The following is a 17,014-nucleotide window of genomic DNA, read 5'->3' on the forward strand; positions in this document are numbered from 1 at the left end:
CGTGGGAGACCTGGAGGAAGCTCCTGGTTCCTGGTTTTATATCGGCCTAGATCCGGCCATTGCAGCCACTTGGGGAATGAACCAGCGATCTTCTCTCTTATCTTCTCTCTGTATACCTGCCTTTCCAATAAAAATGAAAAAAGATTGGGCCCTGGCACAGTAGCCTGGTGCCTAAAGTCCTCACCAAGCACTGGGATGTCATATGGGTGCTGGTTTTTATCCTGGAGACTTCACTTCCCATCCAGCCCCTTGTTTGTGGCCTGGGAAAACAATCAAAGATGGCCCAAAGCCTTCGGACCCTGCATCTACATGTTTAACCCAGAAGAAGCTCCTGGCTTCGGATTGGCTCAGCTTCAGCGAGCTGTTCTGGCCACTTGGGGAGTGAACCAGTGGATGGAACTTCTCTCTGTATATCTGACTCTCCAATAAAAATAAATAAATCCTAATAAATACATTTTTAGGGCCCAGCGCGGCAACCTAGCAATTAAAGTCCTCAATTTGAATGCACTGGGATCCCATATGGTCGCCACTTCGTGTCCCTGTGGCCCTGCTTCCCATCCAGCTCCCTGTTTTTGGTCTGAAAAAACAGTTGAGGATAGCCCAAAGCCTTGGGACCCTGCACCTACGTGTTAGACCCAGAGGAGGCCTCTGGCTCCTGGCTTCAGATCGACTCAGCTCCAGCTCTTGCAGTCACTTGGAGAATTATTGGACAGATGATCTCCCTCTGTCTTTCTCTTCCTCTCTGTATATCTGACTTTCCAATAATAAAAATAAAAAAATAAATATTTAAGAATAAATAAATGTTTAAAATATATAAATTAAAAAATACATATATATGAAAGTTAGTAGGCTGCTTTCTTTTAAGATTTCCTTATTTGAAAGCTTTAGTTACATATTAGTCATTATGTACTGCCACATATCTCTTGTGGAAAAAGTTATCATTGACTTCCTTAGGGGTATCTTTCATTGAGATATTGTTTTATTTTTCTTTTTTTAAAGTTTTATTTATTTTACCTGAAAGACAGGTTGACAGAGTCACATCTTCTCTTCTCTTTTTTTTTTTTTCCTTGAAAGATTTTATTTATTTATTTGAAAGGCAGAGTTACAGGAAGGGAGACCAGAGAGAGATGTTTCATCTACTGGTTTACTCTCCCAAATGGCCACAGTAGCCATAGCTAAACTGGTCCAAAGCTGGGGCCACGAGGTTTTTCCAGTTCTTGCATTGGTGCAGGGAAGCAGGACTTGGTTGTTTTCCACTGCTTTCCCATGCCAGTAACTGGGAGCTGGCACATGGACTGGCACTCATATAGGATGCTGGCAACATGGATCAGGACTGCTATGCCACCTTGCCAGCCACCTTTTTCTCTTCTGCCAGTTGTGGATAGATTTGGACCATTATCTATCTTTCCTTCTAGGCAAGAGCTGCAAAAGAATGCAGCCAGGCTGCTGAGGAGGAAGAAGATCAGGAAGCGCCTTCTAGAAATCTGAGGGTTAGAACAGATCGAAATTTGAAAACAGAGGAGGAAGAAGAGGAGGAGGAGGTGGAGGAAGATGATGAAGAGGAAGAAAATGCAGAAGGACAAAAATCTAGGGAAGCACCAGTCTTAAAACAGTTCAAGGAAGAAGAGGGCGAAGAGATGCCCATTGCCAAGCCAGAGGAGGTAGTGGATGAGAGATCCAAACCCATCATGTCCCATGAGCAAGGGGCTGTAGAGAGAGGTGGCCGGGTTACCAGATCCCAGGATGAGGCCAGAAGAAGTCATCTAGCACGACAGCAGCAGGAAAGAGAGCAGAGAACGACTTCTCCCCTTGAGGAAGAAAGAGAAATAAAACCTTTACAGGGCTTGGAGGCAAAATCGAAATCGCCTTCCCCTCCTCGCCTGACTGAAGATCTGGAGAAGGCGCCTCCTGTGCTACCACCAGGGCTAACGGTCAGTGAGGAGGAGACGCCACCACCTTTACTCACCAAGGAAGCAGCTTCGCCACCTCCCACTCAACTCCAGAGTGAAGAAGAGGCTGAGCCCATGGAAGGCCCGGCACCCCCTGTCCTCATGCAGTTGTCGCCTCTTAAGAAGGATGCTGAGAACAGGGAGCTGTTAACATCTCAGCGTCCTGTCCGATTGGTGGGAAGCCTCTCTCCTTCATCAAGTCCTGCAGACACCAAAGCAGAATCTCCTGCAGAGCAAGTGCCCAAGGAGAGTGTCCTGCCTCCAGCTCAGAAAAGCACACCAACTCCATACTCAGCCCAGAAGGTTCTTGAGACTGAGTCAGAAAAATCTGCTCAGCCACTCCCTCTAAAAATCCAGGAGTTAGCACTGCCCAAAGGGATCTCTGAGCAATCTTTGGAACAGAAGGAAGGCAGGAGGGCTTCGCATCCTCTTCTGGGTTGCAGATTGCAACAGTCAACTGATTCATCCTCCAGCCGGTCGTCATCATCTTCATCCTCCAGTTCTAGGTCCAGATCTCGCTCTCCTGACAGTTCAGGCTCTCCATCTCACTCACCTCCAAGATCCAAGCAGAGAGATGGGTCCCAGGCACATGCTCACACCAACCCTCGTGGTAGCCCCAAGATGGGCTCCAGATCCACGTCAGAGTCCCGCTCCCGTTCCCGCTCCCGGTCAGCATCAAGCAACAGCAGAAAAGTGAGTATGAGAACCTGGATGCGTTGATGTTCTTTCTGTGTGTGCCAGTGTCTCCTCTCCCCAGGAGGACTGTTGTGATCCCTGACAGGTACAGGACAAACTTTCTCCTGACTTCAGAATCTAGTGTTCAGTTCATTGATGATAAATGGGGCTGGTTTTCATTCTCAGTGGGTCCCTTTGAGTCCAGAGACAGCATGTTGAGACCCATGACCCTTCTTCCCTAGATGGAAACTTCTGTAGGATATAGCATGTCTTTCTGTGTGTATTCTGGTGCCTAGCATATGGATGGAACCTAAGAAACAGGCAAGGGAGAACAGGAGCTCAGGAAGGAACATGGGGCCACAAAGATCCAGAGTAGTATATAGGGGTCAGCAGCAGTTGGAAAACCCAGTGATCTGCTGAATATATACCACATAATTTTCCTTCGTGTGTGTTTCATTCTTCAGTCCCTGAGCCCTGGCGTCTCGAGGGATAGCAGCACCAGCTTCGTGGAAACCAAAGATCCGCCTTCTGGCCAGGAGAATGCAGCTCCACCCTTGCCGCAACCACAAGTCCTTGAGCCAAAGGACAGGATGTCCCCCTCCTCATCGTCCACCCCAGTGAGGCATCGGAGCCAGCCTGAGCCAGTGGAAAAGCACATGACCCAGAGGTTACAGCCGGAGCGGGTAGGCTCCTAGGACCCTCTCTGGAGGGAGGTGGAGGAGTACTGGGAGTGCTGTTTGCCTCACGTAGGCTCTCTGGGTCAGGAAAGTTGTGCCCGGGGCAAAACAGCAGGGTACTCTGCGTTGGTTTTTCCTCAGCACACTTTTTGTCTGCCTAACTCCTTTTTTCAGTTCTCTCAAAAAAGAATTCTAATAGATCACTGTCCTGGAGCTTCTTCAAATATGCATCTTTAAGCCGTATTCCATCCCATGTTCTAAAACAGGCAGATGCAGAGGGGCTACACATGGAGCTGGCAGCTGGTACTATGTACAGCTTGTCCTGCCGTTGTCCAGCTGCAGATTGAAGCAAAGGAATTAAGCAGATTTAAGTGCTTTGCTATCTGTGTTTGCTGTTACCTGACAGGGGAGCCCAAAGAAGTGTGAAGCTGAAGAGGCAGAGCCACCAGCTGCCACACAGCCCCAGACCTCTGAAACCCAGCCCTCTCGCCTGCCAGGATCGGGAAGGATTCGTCACACTGGGTAAGTGATCCGTCTCCACTGGGGTGTAACAGGAACAATAAGTCGGGGAGACTGCTCCTTAGGGTCCCTATGCTCTCTAGACAGTCCTGTTGTGTTTACAACAGGAATACAGAGTTTTACTTGGACAAAAACCATACCTGGTTATTGTACCAGGACCTATCCCCAGAACTCTTTCAAGGTAGTGTGTCTGAGAAGTGAGGAAAACACACTGGAATCCTCTAGCCACAGTAGCTCCCTGGCAGAGTAAGGAGCTGACTCCAGGTCTCCGGACTCAATCCTCACCTCACATTGACCAGCACCATTGGAGCCAGGAGCACGTTTTCCTACATATTGAGGGTCTTTAAAGAACACTACAGTCTGACCAACTTAACTCTTACATATAGTGTACAGCACAGCAAAATCTGAAATCCTTTTGGTTGATCTGTGATTAAACTTATCTTTTATATAATTAATACAGATTTTTTAAATCCGTAAGTCTTACAAAAAGCTACGTTAGATTCAACTTGTAATTAAATGATTATGCTGCTTATTATTTTGAACTGTGTTCTAAAAAAAAAACCATTGCAAAAATTCCTGCCTTCAGAGTCTCATGGGAACTGCAAATGTGAAGTATTATGAATGTGAGATTGCTTGGCTCTTGGACATCGGCATCTCGAGCTGCTCTAGAGAATGTCCTCTGTGGACAGCTGGCCTGTAATAGTTCCATCCTTGTTTTCAGGTCATCTTAACACCAAGACTACATTTTCCCCTATATGGAATAGTTTTATAATTTATACTTTTCTAAGAATTTCTGCCAGTCTTTTAACTCTGGTTTGCAGGAGAGGCGGGGGGCGGTGGGCAGCTGACATGACTTATTAACTCATTGCTTTGTGACTTCAGTAATTTTCTGCTCCTTGATGTATATAGCTTTTGCCCAGGGATCTCCATCCCAAACTGTTCATTCTAATATGCTTGTCTCTGCTGCCATCTTGTGGCCATTACATTTTTGGTTTGAAATCCAAAAGTTCACTTCCTTGGAAAAGTTTTTTCCTTTTGGGATGGGTCCATTATCCTTTGGAAAGGGTTTTTCTTCTAGGATCATAAAGTGAGAACTCAGCGGATTCCCCAGCTACACCATCGATGAGGAAATGGTGTGACATCTTCCCTTCCATGTCCTTCAGCCAGGCCTATTACCTCCCCTTCTCCCAACCCCGCCACCACTGTCCTGTGTGGGTACTTTCGTCTGCTGGCAGCTTCAGTGTTATTGACAGTCTCTACTAAATGGCCCAAGGAACTGCCTTCTTTGCACCTGGAGAAGCAAGCAGTTTTCCGAAAAGCTCATTGCCAGCTTTAAAAGTCTAGGAGTCCTTGAATCATAACGACAGAAAGGTATTTTTGTTGTTGTGAAGCACTCTAACTTCTGGACTTTTCCGTACAAGTCCAGGATGAATGAAGCTTGGAATTATATTGAGAGTTTTCCTCCCCAGGTAAATGTGGCTTTCATCTTCATTTTATGACTGGGATAATCTGGTCACATGATTCTGACATGGTGATGGGCAAAGTGGTACAACGGGCAAATACCAAGAGGCCCCTTGTTGCCCAGGCAACACTGAAGCACCCTATAGATTAAAAATGGAGTTGACGTTCAGGAATAGATTACACATATCTCTCTTAACTGCTTTCCTTCTGCCTGATCGCCAGATGTCTCTTTGATACCCTGACCAAAAAACATGCCCAGGGCCTAAACTCTGGATTGCTTTGGCAGTGGATTAGGTAAATGAATCTTTAGGAAGTATATCTGCACCTCAGGAGGCCCTGCTGCAACTGATGCACCACACTCTCTCTGGCCGGTCTGCCTCCAGTGTGTTGGTGTTCAGCCTGGCAGCCGGTTAGGTCCCTGGCCAGTTTTAAAAGTGGGGTCAACAGTGCTAATTGGAAAATACCGCTTGTAGCTTAACCTTAGTTTGAAAGTCTCAACATGACGTCACATGTTTTAAAAAGGCAGGGCAGAGGGGCAATAAAGTCTTAAAAATAGTTAGACTTCACCTGAAGGACCTCTCACCACTTGAAGAGATTGCCTGACGTTTTTCTGTGCTTGGTTAAATCTGTTATGATTTTGATTGTGCCTGAGGAATTCTGAGTTTATGAAAGGTAAGGCATATTTTATTGTTTGGCATAGGAATCTGTGGCCCCTTAGTCCTGTTTTCAGTCGAGCCCTTTTTGTAAATCTAGTGTTCACTGCCATAAGTGTCCTCATATCACAGAAAATGAAAATATTCTGCTTTCTGAAACAAAAAAGAGGGGGCGGAAAGAAAGCTGACGTTATTTATATGGACAGATGTGTCATTCGGCAGTGGTTAATTCAAACCTGCAAGAGTCTAAATAAAACCTTGCTGTGCACCCAGACCCAACAGATCAGCACCTTTACTGTTGGTACTCTGTCTGCCTGTCCTCTGGCCTGTTGTAGGAAGAAAGAAATGCTTCTCTAAGCTGACATGACAGTGTCACATACTCCTTCGTAGACCTACATTGCTAGTGTCCCAAATGATGCATAACTTAAGAAAAAAAGAGTTTACCGTCATCTGTAGTTTTTGCTCTTTGGGTGTCCAAGGATGTCCCCCTGACTCAGACTGTCTTGGGTCACATGGGGACTAGTAAGCTCCTGGGGGTGCCTATTCCCTCTATCTTCCTCACTTCTCACAGCAAGGACCCAGCACCTTACAGATTTCCTGTACTAACTGCAAACTAAACATACACCACTCTGCCTGGGGGAGTTCCTTTTCTGTCAGTTTCTCTGATTCACATTCACAGTTGTGTATAACCTGCAGTGTGATGTTATTGGCCTCTGTGTGGTTCTATCCTTTTCTTGATCACAAATGCTCTTTGTGTGTGTGCGTGCGCATGTGCACTGTTTAATGATGGGATAGCAGCCACTACCTCCATTCCTCAAACAGTTTTCAAAGATTTCAGGAACTTAAACAAGCAAAATGCTGGGGGAGATGACTTTGTCGAAAAAGGATCTCAAATGAAAGCTCTGGGAGGACTCGGACACATACCTAACAAGTAGAATGCTGCTTCAGGGATGATTTTCAGACTCCTTAGTAGCTTCTGAAAAGAAAGATTCTGAGCTTCTTGAACCCTCAGAATCCATTCTGGGGCAGTAAAGGAACAGACTTCCTGGGACTTCCAAAGGCCAAGGAGAATGTGGTAAAAGTCTTCTCAGACAAGGGAAATAGAACTTCTAGTAACAGAATTCTCCCACCACAGAAGCACGAGGGAGGCATTTTAGCAGCCAAAAGTATTTTAGGACAATGAACAAACAAGACACATTTGTTTGAGGATGCTTAGATAACATTTTCTGAGGGGTAATCTTATCCTAATTTTTTTTTTTAATTTAGCCTAAGGAGCTTCTATTTCGTGTCCACTAGGCACCTGCAGTGACATCCTCAAATATTTACAGAGCACTTCTTTGTGATATTTCTTGAGCTGAAGGCCAAAGAGTGTGGTGTTTGAGTAATACTGTAAGGTGAAGGTGCGGGGCAAGCAAGCACGATGTCCTCACACGTGGTGGTAAGGCATTGCGGAGCCCTGGCATGCGAGTCCCTGGATTAGTTTGCATCAGCTAAAGGGCACTGTTCTCTGAGGAGTCCCAAGCCCTCAGGAGGTGGCATCAAGTAAGACAGTGGCCTGTGGGACACACCTGTGTTTGGTGCAGCTCTTTGGACTTGGATCCTAACCAAGCCAGACACGGAGGAGCTAACCCTTGGTCACCCTGTCCAGGAGATGGCTAATGTTATTATCCCCACTTTTCACATTAAGAAGCAGATAATGCAGAGCAGCTTAAGAGCTGTCACGCAGCTAAAAGTGTGGAGCCAGACCCCAGGGCCAGGATTGGGCCTTAGCCATTCACTGCATGAAAAGGACTTTGAAAGTAACATAAAAACATGACCACTTTGGCACACAGTGACCATATGCATTTCAGATTGTAAGCAGCAAGAAGAACCATTCCTTCTAGGCCAAAAGCTGTGATGTTGAAAACGAGATAACTGAGCTTCGGGTTAAGGTTTTGGAAACTTGCCTCAGTGGTCAATCCTGTGCTACTAGTGTAGAAAAGCACGCCTTTGTGGTCACAAGTATGCGTCTGGAGTGTGCTGAGTGCCTAAGCCATTTGTTAGGGTCTGCTTCCCGCTTAACCTTGATTGGGGAAATACAGTTGGTATTTTCTGCTTAGTTTCTGATCACTTTCTGTCCCCAGTGGTGCAGGCATTCCCCACCCTGGCCTTTCACTTCCAGTGTCATTCCAGAGCTCTCACCCTGAAATCTTTGCTCCAAGAACCAGCTGGGGAGCTTCAGCTACGCAGGGTCCCCTCGCCCTGTTCATCTTTGTCCCTGGGGCTCCAGAAGCCCCCAGAGCCTCTGAAACAAAGTTGTCATCTCTTAAGGAAGGGGTCCCTCCCCCTCCTACTGGTAGTTTGAAACCAGTTCTTACCTGCTTGTCCGCCTCCCTCCTCCATCCCTGGGAAGCAGCAAGGTTTGAGTAGCAGCACGCGCTTACTGCTTGGGGTGAGCGCCGGTCCCTACAGTGATGAGTTAGCGGCTGGCTCCCATCCCACCGCCTCACCTCGAGCCAATGACTGGCCGAGATGGTTCCAGTGTTCCGGTACCTGTCTTCACCTGGTGTTGCTCGTACCCCTCCCTCCGTTCCGTGTGAGGAACGGAGGCTTTAGTTATCTTTTTATCCCTTCTTCAACTTGGGCATTATCTTTTTTCTTTAGTCATTTTTCACTCCCAGCTCGGCAGTTTCCTTCCCTTCAGCTCTTTGGAGTCTTCCAATCCGGCAGCTGTAACTTTGTCCTCTCCTTCCGGCCCCGCCCCGCCTCTTGGGAGGAGTGCTGGCGCCCCTTGGGGCTAGGCCCCGGGAGCTGTTGTAACCTGAGAAAAGGAGGAAAAAGGGCAGGCCCCTGGAGCCGACCGCCGGCCCCGTGGCCTGCCCGGGGATAAGAACCTTGCTCGCTCAGCTCCCTCCCTCTTTTCTTTTCCCCTCCCCTGCTGCAGCAGGGCCCTCCCCCATCCGCACACACAGGCTGCTGGGTAAGTGGCAAGATGGCTCCCCTGCATGTCTCCGGCTGATCGCTGCCGCTCCGCCAATACAATAGAGCCAGCCACTACCAGCAGCCTGGCCCTCTTCCTTCTCCTTCTCCAGAGACCAATCCAGCCGAACTCGGGGTTTGCCGTGAGGACTTAACGCTTATCTCTTACGAGCCAGATCTATTTTAGCCTCCCCGCACCACCACCGCCTCCCTTCCATTTACCATTTTTTTGGATCCCCAGTTGCTGCATCTCGGTTTTCTCTGGATCGGGTGGCCGGGGAGGAGGTGGTGGGATCTTGGGACAAGGAAGGTTTTTTTGTTTTTCAATTTTTAGGATTTTTTGTTTGGTTTTTGTTATTTCTTCCATTCCAGAAAGGGATAAACAGCACTTCCAGGGGGAGAAAAAAAAATCATGTTATCAGAAAGCAAAGAAGGGTGAGAGCTCCACATTTCCATGTTTCCGTCTGCTCGCCGCGCTGGCTCACCTCGGCTCCCTCCTCTTCCCCGCAGCTCCTTTGGTTTTGATTGTTTTCAGTCATTCTGCTTTTCCCCTTTGTCCTTCCTGCCCCGTTTCTAATTGGCCCCACATGCCCTCTCTGTGTGGGAAGTGGGCATTTTTCTGATCAGCCTTTTCTCTAGATGGAAGCAGTTGAGTCGCGTGGGGGCCTTTTAGCTGGGGGCATAGTTTCGATTCTCCCTTCTCCCCCAGACCCGTGCATCCTCGCGCTGGCTGCTCCAGGGACGCTGTTCTGACCTCTGTCGGGCATCCTGGTGGGAGTGTTGAATTTTCTGTGGGGACGGGGGGGGGGGGGGAACAGCGACTTGGTTTCTCCCTCTCCTTAGGAGCCTCAGTGATGATCTTGGTGTGATTCTTTTTTTTTTTTTTTTTAACCCAGTGTTTAGGTGGCAGTAGAGGGGGGTGCAATAAGAGAAGTTGGAGATAGGTTAGGCTGGAAGATAGCTTATCTGAAGCGCATCTCTGGGATTCTTTGCCTGAAATGCTTAACTTTGTTGATTGAACTTGGGGGAGTGGGTCCAATGTTGGGGGGCAGTCTGTGTGGAACTAGGGGAGGGGAGCCCTGCCTGTGAGGCTTGCCTCTAGCTCTTGGAAGGTGGAAGGAGAAAGTGGGAGAGACTAGGCATCAGCTGAGTCTCAGAACAGTTCCTACAGTCCTGCGCAGGTGAAGGGAGCCTGCTGCCCCTCCACGCATTCCTACCATCCAGTTATACCTCTCCTTTTGAATGAGAGGTTACTTATTGGAGCCCTACTTCCCCACATCCCCACCTACCATTCTCTTCATTCCCAGTGTCTTTAGATCAAGTGGGTCCACAGGCATTTACTGACTAAGCAGTTGATTAAACACAACATTGGGATCATTAGCCACAGCCATGTTCTTACCTTTTTAAAGAATCCAAGCTTCCCTTAGTTTTGCATGTTGTTCTGCTAAGTGTAAATGCCTGTGGCCAGGGCACAGGGAGCCACAGGGCTGTGGTCCAATCAAGTTGTTTTGGAGGGACTTTTTTCAGAGGAGGGTCTTTCTGCTTTCTGGTGAGTTAAAGACCCAAGAATAGTTGTGCTGACCCCACACGTACCAGCTTTATCTTGTCTGGGTATTGGGTGGACATGGTTGCTATAAATCCGTGCTTTTTCCCCAAGAAAATGGTTCCCCACTTCTTCCCATGGAACAGGTCTTTGGAGTGATCTAACAAGCAGCCCCACTACCCCCCTTCCCAATCCCACTGCAGTGAAGGGCTGCGAGGCCTTCCTGTGCCACTAGCTAATGTCTTGTTCTCTCTTCCCCCTCGGTTCTTTCCTGCCCTTCCCTCTCGGCCTTCCCCAACCCCCATCCTGTCAGTGAGGAGAAGGAGGAAGTGACCATGGACACGAGTGAAAGCAGACCTGAGAATGAGGTTCCAGAGCCTCCTATGCCTATGGCAGACCAAGTCAGTAATGATGACCGTCCAGAGGGCAATGCTGATGATGAGGAGAAGAAAGAGGTAAATATCCAAGCCGCCTGGTGGGGTGGGTGGGCAGGAGTGGACCTAGGGGAGAGGGTAGTAGACCACACTGGTGATCCCTCTTGCACAGTGGGATGACTTAGAGGAGGGCTGAGGCAGGGCCTTGGATCAGGACGGGGCCAAGGGAGAATTCGCTGGTTAGCAAGGGAGGCCCCTTGGGATGGGGACAGGACTCATTTGTCCTCCTTTACCTGTTGGGGAAGTATTAGTCCAGGTCCCTAAGAGTGTGTAGCCCACTGGAAAGTCTGGCTGCTTATCTAGGAATCAGGCTCCAGCTTTTCCCTGGTAACTCCTTTGGCTTTCCCTCCTTTTTACAAGCCTGGTGGGGCTCAGCGCCATCTAGTGGGCCAGCCATGCTTAGGAATTTCTGTTCTTACCTGCCCCCCAGTGGTCTCATTTCAGAGATGGAGCCACTTAGAAGCCAGTGCTCGGGTTGATCCAGGAGATCTCTGTGACCTCTGTACCTCCTTTTTAGGCATATAATTGTCTTATATCCTGCACCCAATTCAGGGGGCTCCCTGCATCAGAGCCAGCGAAGTCTTCTTGGCTCTTCAAGGTCTTAGAGAAGGGATTAGCTGGGTTTGGGAGTGGGTAACAGGGTGGGAGGGACTGTTGTGTGTGTAGCCTTTCTCTGATGTGTGTTGCGGGGGCGGGGGCCGGTGAAAGTGATTTGATGTGCAGAATATTATTTATTACAAGGTCCTTCTTCCCCGTAAAACTTTGTCCAAGCACCTCATGTACGGTAATCCGCCCGTAAAATATAACCCTGCCCAACTGGCCAATCGCTGATGCCGCCTCTTCCTCTGGACCCACCCGCTGCTACTGAGCTGCCCAGTCAGAGCCGAGTCTGCTACCCAGGTGTCTTGGCCAGAGGGGGGCATGCATATGGCTCCTGTGATGGGCCGGCCCTCTTTTGCCTCCCTGTCTTGCTTACATCAGGGGGCCAAGAAGAGCACTGTTCTGGAAAGACTTGTATTAAGAAAGCAAAAAGCATTTGGAAAGGGGTGGACTTGTATCATCTCCCTACTTGGGACACCCCAAGAAGAGCTTGTGCAGTGCTGGGGTGCCTGCCCTCGTGCCCTTGCCTTCCAAGGACTGTAGGTGGCCTTGTCTGCTACAGACTGTTGGGACCCCCGTCTAGGGCACTGAAGCCACCTAAAGAGTCAATGTTTGCACATCACAGTGCTGTGCTGTGAAATGCTGAATGGGGCCCTCGGCTTCAGGTGTGACGACTAGGAACCCTGCAGAGGAGTGTAAGGTCTCTGCCCCAGGGATTTAATGCTGGTGGCAACCCAGCCCATGTCACCACTTGCTCATCAGATGGACTTTCCTTTGGTCCCTTCCATCCACGGTGAAGGGCAGCTTATTGGTTGCTCCAACTTCTCCATCCCCGGAGGCAGGGCCTCACTCATCCACCTGCCAGGAACCGCTGTCTCAGACGGAGTCCCTGAGGAGATGCCACCCCCAGCTCGGAGAAGACAAGTGCCTTGACCTTGCCGCCGAACATGTGCCAGGCCCTGGGGATGTGCACCTGCTACCCCAGACCACCTTTCTGCAAGGCTCCGTGATGCCCCTCGGTGCGAGGACCCCTCCCCAGATACAGGCGGAGGAGAAAGGGACTCTGGACTCCTCACCTGGACGCCCAGTGCTGGGTGGTGGTGTCGCCGCAACTTGCCGCTGGTGGACAGAGGGTCTTGTCTGCCTGCCCCTCACGATGGATGGCAAGGCCCGTACCTGCTCCTCACGGGCCATCTCATCAGGGACTGCAAGATGATGCCCCTCCAGGGCCAGGACTGATGTGTCTGCCCCCTTTTCCCCTCTACCCCTCGCTGAGCTTGGCCACCGCCAGTGAACTGTCTTGACATCATGGAAACTGGGCAGTGTCCCCCCACACGTTTCCCTCCCACCCCCCTGCGCCCCTGGGAGGACTCTGGCAGTGCCGTGCTGACTACCACGCCGTGCGCCCACCTTTTTTGCCAACCCAACCCCCCACCAATTGCACAGCGCCTAGCAGGGAGGGCTCATTCTGATTGGACCGGCGGTTGACTAGATACAGTACACAGTGAGGTGCGATTGGCTGAACTGAAGATCCCAGGTGTGAGATGGTACCTGGAACATTTGTCATATTCCTAGTTTATTTTCTTCTTTGTTTTCTTCTTTTTAGTTTAATCTTTTTTCCCCTTTATTTTTCTCATTTCCTTATTGGGTTGATTTATTTGATTCGTGTTTTTTCCTGTTTTAATTAAGTTTTTTTTTTTTTCTTTCATTCTTTCTTTCTTTCTTTTTTTTTCCTTTTGTTTTTTTGTTTTGTTTTGTTTTGTTTTCTCACTAACTTACCCACCAAGAGTAGCCCGGCTAGGGGTCAGGCTGGCCCTTAACAGAGACCAAGGAGACTTGGTTAGACGACAGAGACGGGGCTGGGCTGGGGAGAGGGGATGGTTTGTTTATTAAGGGGGTTCTGCCCTATCCTGTAGAAGGATGGTAGGGTGGTCTTAGTTTTTCCAGAAATAAGCACCTAAATCTCAAATGTTCTATTCCCCTTTTCTCTGTCTTCCTCTTGTTGTGATGTGTTCATAGTGTTTTCCTCCCACCAAGTGTTGGGAGACACAGAAGGTTACTGCCGAGCTGCCTGCTGGGCCTTGGCAGAGCTGCTAAGGCTTAAGCCCTGGTTGGAAAGAGCAGTAAGGCCCTGCTGGAGCCAGGTGTGCTGGCGGGACAGTCGGGACCTCCCTGGGGACACCATGACGTCCTTTTTGGCTGGCCCTTGCTGCAGCAGCCTCATCTCCAGCAGGCCTGCTGTTGCCTCTCCCCATGGGGTGGCAGGGTGTGGGCCGTTTGGACTGAGCCGTTATCAGTGGATCTCAGACTGGCATTGAGAAAAGGAGAAAGTACCTTCTGGAAGTTGTCATCCCAGAGTCATTTTGTCTTGTTTGCTCCTATGCTCCTCAAGTTGGCAGGGAAGGAGGAGTGAGGAGGACCAGGGGACCCAGTTCTGGGTACTTATTGGGCGTGGGGTTCTCCTGACCCAGAGACAAGTGGCACAGGGCATGAGCATCATCCTCCAGGGCTGTGGAGCTGCTCGTTAACTCTTGGCGCTTATTTCTGGTTAAACTAATACACAGGTCGGCCACGGAATAAGTGGCTCTTCCCTGCTATGATGATTGGTTTTGTTTTTTTTCTCTAACTTGCATTGATTCTGCTTCGTTTTTGCTGTTTGCTGCTTCTGTTTTGGTCTCTGTGCCTGTCTCTCTCTCTCTCTCTCCCCCGCTCTCTCCCTCTCTATCTCTGTCTCTGTGTGTCTTTAGAGCCTGTGCTAAGACTGCCCCATCTAACCTCCTCCCCCCCTCTCTGTGGGGTGTCTTTTTTTTTTCCCTTTCTCTTCTCTATACAGAGTTCACTGCCCAAATCATTCAAGAGGAAGATCTCCGTTGTCTGTAAGTCCAGCCCTGAATCCCTGATAAAGGTCAGGAACGCCATAGAACTCCAGCTTCACAGAGAAATAGACTCCTGGGCACTGTCGGTGGCCTTCTGGGGGTACCCCTCCCTCCCTTCAGGCCTGTGTCCCCCTTGGCCTGAGGAGGGTTATTTTAAGGTTCAGAGCTTCAGGCAATCCCTGTCCTCTCCGTCCCCCCCCCCCCATCACATTATAATAAGAACATGCACATCTCTAACCATTCCCATCTAGTCTTGGAGGCATTTGATGTTTCCCAAACCAGGAATGAGTGTGAAGAATTCCCACAGAATGCTTACCAGTTTGTGCTTAAACTATTCTCAAATTGCGCCTAAGGAAATAGAAAATACTCCATGCTTGGTAGTATTTTTAGCATTTTCCCAGTGAAGAACTTCAGATTAGAAAAGTAACGCTAATATAGGTGTGTGTACCTGAAACTATCAACCTATACTATGACAGTTAAAGAATGATCAGATCATATCACGAGTTTCAATTAGTTAGATGTTTGTGTTCCAGAGTGCGCTTTTGTCTCCTGTATCCCAATCCTTTTTAGTCTTCCTTCCCCACTACTTTATAGATATTTCTGTCTACCACTAAAAGTTTAAGCTGCTCACCAAATGAGTTACTCCTCCCTCATTGCTCTTAGAAATACAGAGCTTCCATGTGCCTGGAGGGGAAGTCCAGGCCTTATTGCTCTGACACTGTGGTTTCCCCAAACCCCCAGATGTGATTTCCCTGAGTTAACCTCTTCTAAAATGCTGGCCGAAGGCGACCTGTGGGTATTGTACTGCAAACCAGCAGGAGGCTTGAGACCATCTAACTGTTGGGTCCTATTTCTTGGGGACAGCAGCTACCAAGGGGGTGCCAGCTGGAAACAGTGACACAGAGGGGGGCCAGCCTGGTCGGAAGCGGCGTTGGGGAGCCAGCACAGCCACCACACAGAAGAAACCCTCCATCAGTATCACCACCGAGTCACTCAAGGTGAGGTGGGAGAGCCGTGGAAGGGAGGATGACCCCATTAAGGTGGGAGTAGATCTGGGCCCAGTGTAACGGGGTGGGGGGTATCTGTGTCCCAGAGCCTCATCCCCGACATCAAACCCCTGGCGGGGCAGGAGGCTGTCGTGGATCTTCATGCCGATGACTCCCGCATCTCTGAGGATGAGACAGAGCGGAATGGCGACGACGGGACCCACGACAAGGGGCTGAAAATATGCCGGACAGTCACTCAGGTGCGGCTGCCGCTCGCTCTCCAGCATTGGGCCAGGGCGCTGGGCATGGAGCAGGCCGCTGAGGAGCCAAGTTACTGCCATGGAGGGGACTCCGCTCTCAGGGCAGAGGGCTGGGTTAATTGGCACTTCCAGGGGTCAGAATGCCCGGCCAGCTGGCTGCCTCCTGGAAGGGAAGCTTGATTGGAGCGTAGCCACAGCAGTGCACTGGCTCATGGCTTCGGCCCACTGGCACACTGTAGTAGCAAAAATCAAGTTGTGGTGAGTTGGCCTCCAGTGCCAACTATCTTCCCCAGTTGTCCTTGAGTCAGATTTGGGGGTGTTGACCGTGACAGGATCTGGTGGGAGCAAGCTCTCCCCCAAGGATGAAACATACTGGGAGCATATGCTGGCAACAGCAGCAAGCTCTGCTAGCCAGGGAGCCAGGCTGGAAAAAGTGTCCATTGCTGGTTAACAGATGCCCTCTGTAATCTGATAACCCTTATAGGTCGTCCCCGCAGAGGGCCAGGAGAACGGGCAGCGGGAAGAAGAGGAAGAGGAGAAGGAGCCGGAAGCAGAACCCCCTGTGCCTCCCCAGGTGTCGGTGGAGGTGGCCTTGCCCCCACCTGTGGAGCATGAAGTCAAGAAAGGTGTGTGAGGCTCTGGACAGCAACTGTCCAGTGTTCCCAGAGCACTGCATGCATGTCCTGTGGGGGCAGGTCTCTGCTTGGCGCCCTCACACTTCCTGCCCCTTCAGCCCTCCGGACTAGCAAGCTTGGCAGTGAGGAGTGGGGGCCATGTGCTCAGTCTAGAGGCAGGAAAGCCAACACTGCTCCTCATAAGAGCTGTCCGTGTGCTCTCCCACAGTGACTTTAGGCGACACCTTAACTCGGCGCTCCATCAGCCAGCAGAAGTCTGGAGTGTCCATCACCATCGATGACCCTGTGCGAACCGCCCAGGTGCCCTCCCCGCCCCGTGGCAAGATTAGTAACATTGTCCATATCTCCAACCTGGTAAGTCACTTGTTTCTCACATTCCAAATTTGCTCAGTGGCTGGGGCTTCTTAGGTTAGGCTCCTAACCTGTTCCCTCATCTGTAAAATGAGAAGAGAAAACTACCTCCTACAGGATTTGCCGAGGCTCAGCACGTGATGTGTGTTTGAGTGCTGCCTGCACTCACCCTCGGCACTCCTGCTCTGCCCTCACCAACACTCCCAGATCCATTCCCGCAGCGGCAGCTGGGGAAGTCTTAGCACTGTTCATGTGGAAGTTGGGCTTGCTTTTCCCCAACCTCCAATGTCTGTTTTCCTTGGTAGGTCCGACCCTTCACTTTAGGCCAGCTAAAGGAGTTATTGGGCCGCACAGGAACCTTGGTGGAGGAGGCCTTTTGGATTGACAAGATCAAGTCTCACTGCTTTGTCACGGTAGGAAAGAAGCTCGTTCTGGGG

General features: G+C 49.9%; 1 protein-coding gene across 10 annotated transcripts in view; it reads left to right on the forward strand.

Moving 5' to 3' along the window:
• The window catches only part of ACIN1 (apoptotic chromatin condensation inducer 1), a 31,692-nt gene that overhangs the window by 12,231 nt on the left and 2,447 nt on the right, over positions 1–17,014 (forward strand). For 3 of the 10 annotated variants that reach the window (XM_040969916.1, XM_040969914.1, XM_040969919.1), the window contains 10 exons: positions 1,416–2,642; positions 3,089–3,307; positions 3,708–3,823; positions 10,749–10,890; positions 14,303–14,345; positions 15,210–15,343; positions 15,439–15,591; positions 16,076–16,217; positions 16,435–16,580; positions 16,883–16,990. In XM_040969916.1, coding sequence (XP_040825850.1) covers positions 1,416–2,642; positions 3,089–3,307; positions 3,708–3,823; positions 10,749–10,890; positions 14,303–14,345; positions 15,210–15,343; positions 15,439–15,591; positions 16,076–16,217; positions 16,435–16,580; positions 16,883–16,990 — 2,430 coding nt within the window. Of the gene's footprint in view, positions 1–1,415; positions 2,643–3,088; positions 3,308–3,707; positions 3,824–7,710; positions 9,328–10,748; positions 10,891–14,302; positions 14,346–15,209; positions 15,344–15,438; positions 15,592–16,075; positions 16,218–16,434; positions 16,581–16,882; positions 16,991–17,014 lie in introns of those variants that run through there. The other 7 variants (XM_040969920.1, XM_040969917.1, XM_040969921.1 and 4 more) reach the window with 5 other exon arrangements.

The sequence above is a fragment of the Ochotona curzoniae genome, unplaced genomic scaffold (genome assembly GCF_017591425.1).
Source record: "Ochotona curzoniae isolate NIBS_2020 unplaced genomic scaffold, NIBS_Ocur_1.0 scaffold_4701, whole genome shotgun sequence".
Taxonomy (NCBI): domain Eukaryota; kingdom Metazoa; phylum Chordata; class Mammalia; order Lagomorpha; family Ochotonidae; genus Ochotona; species Ochotona curzoniae.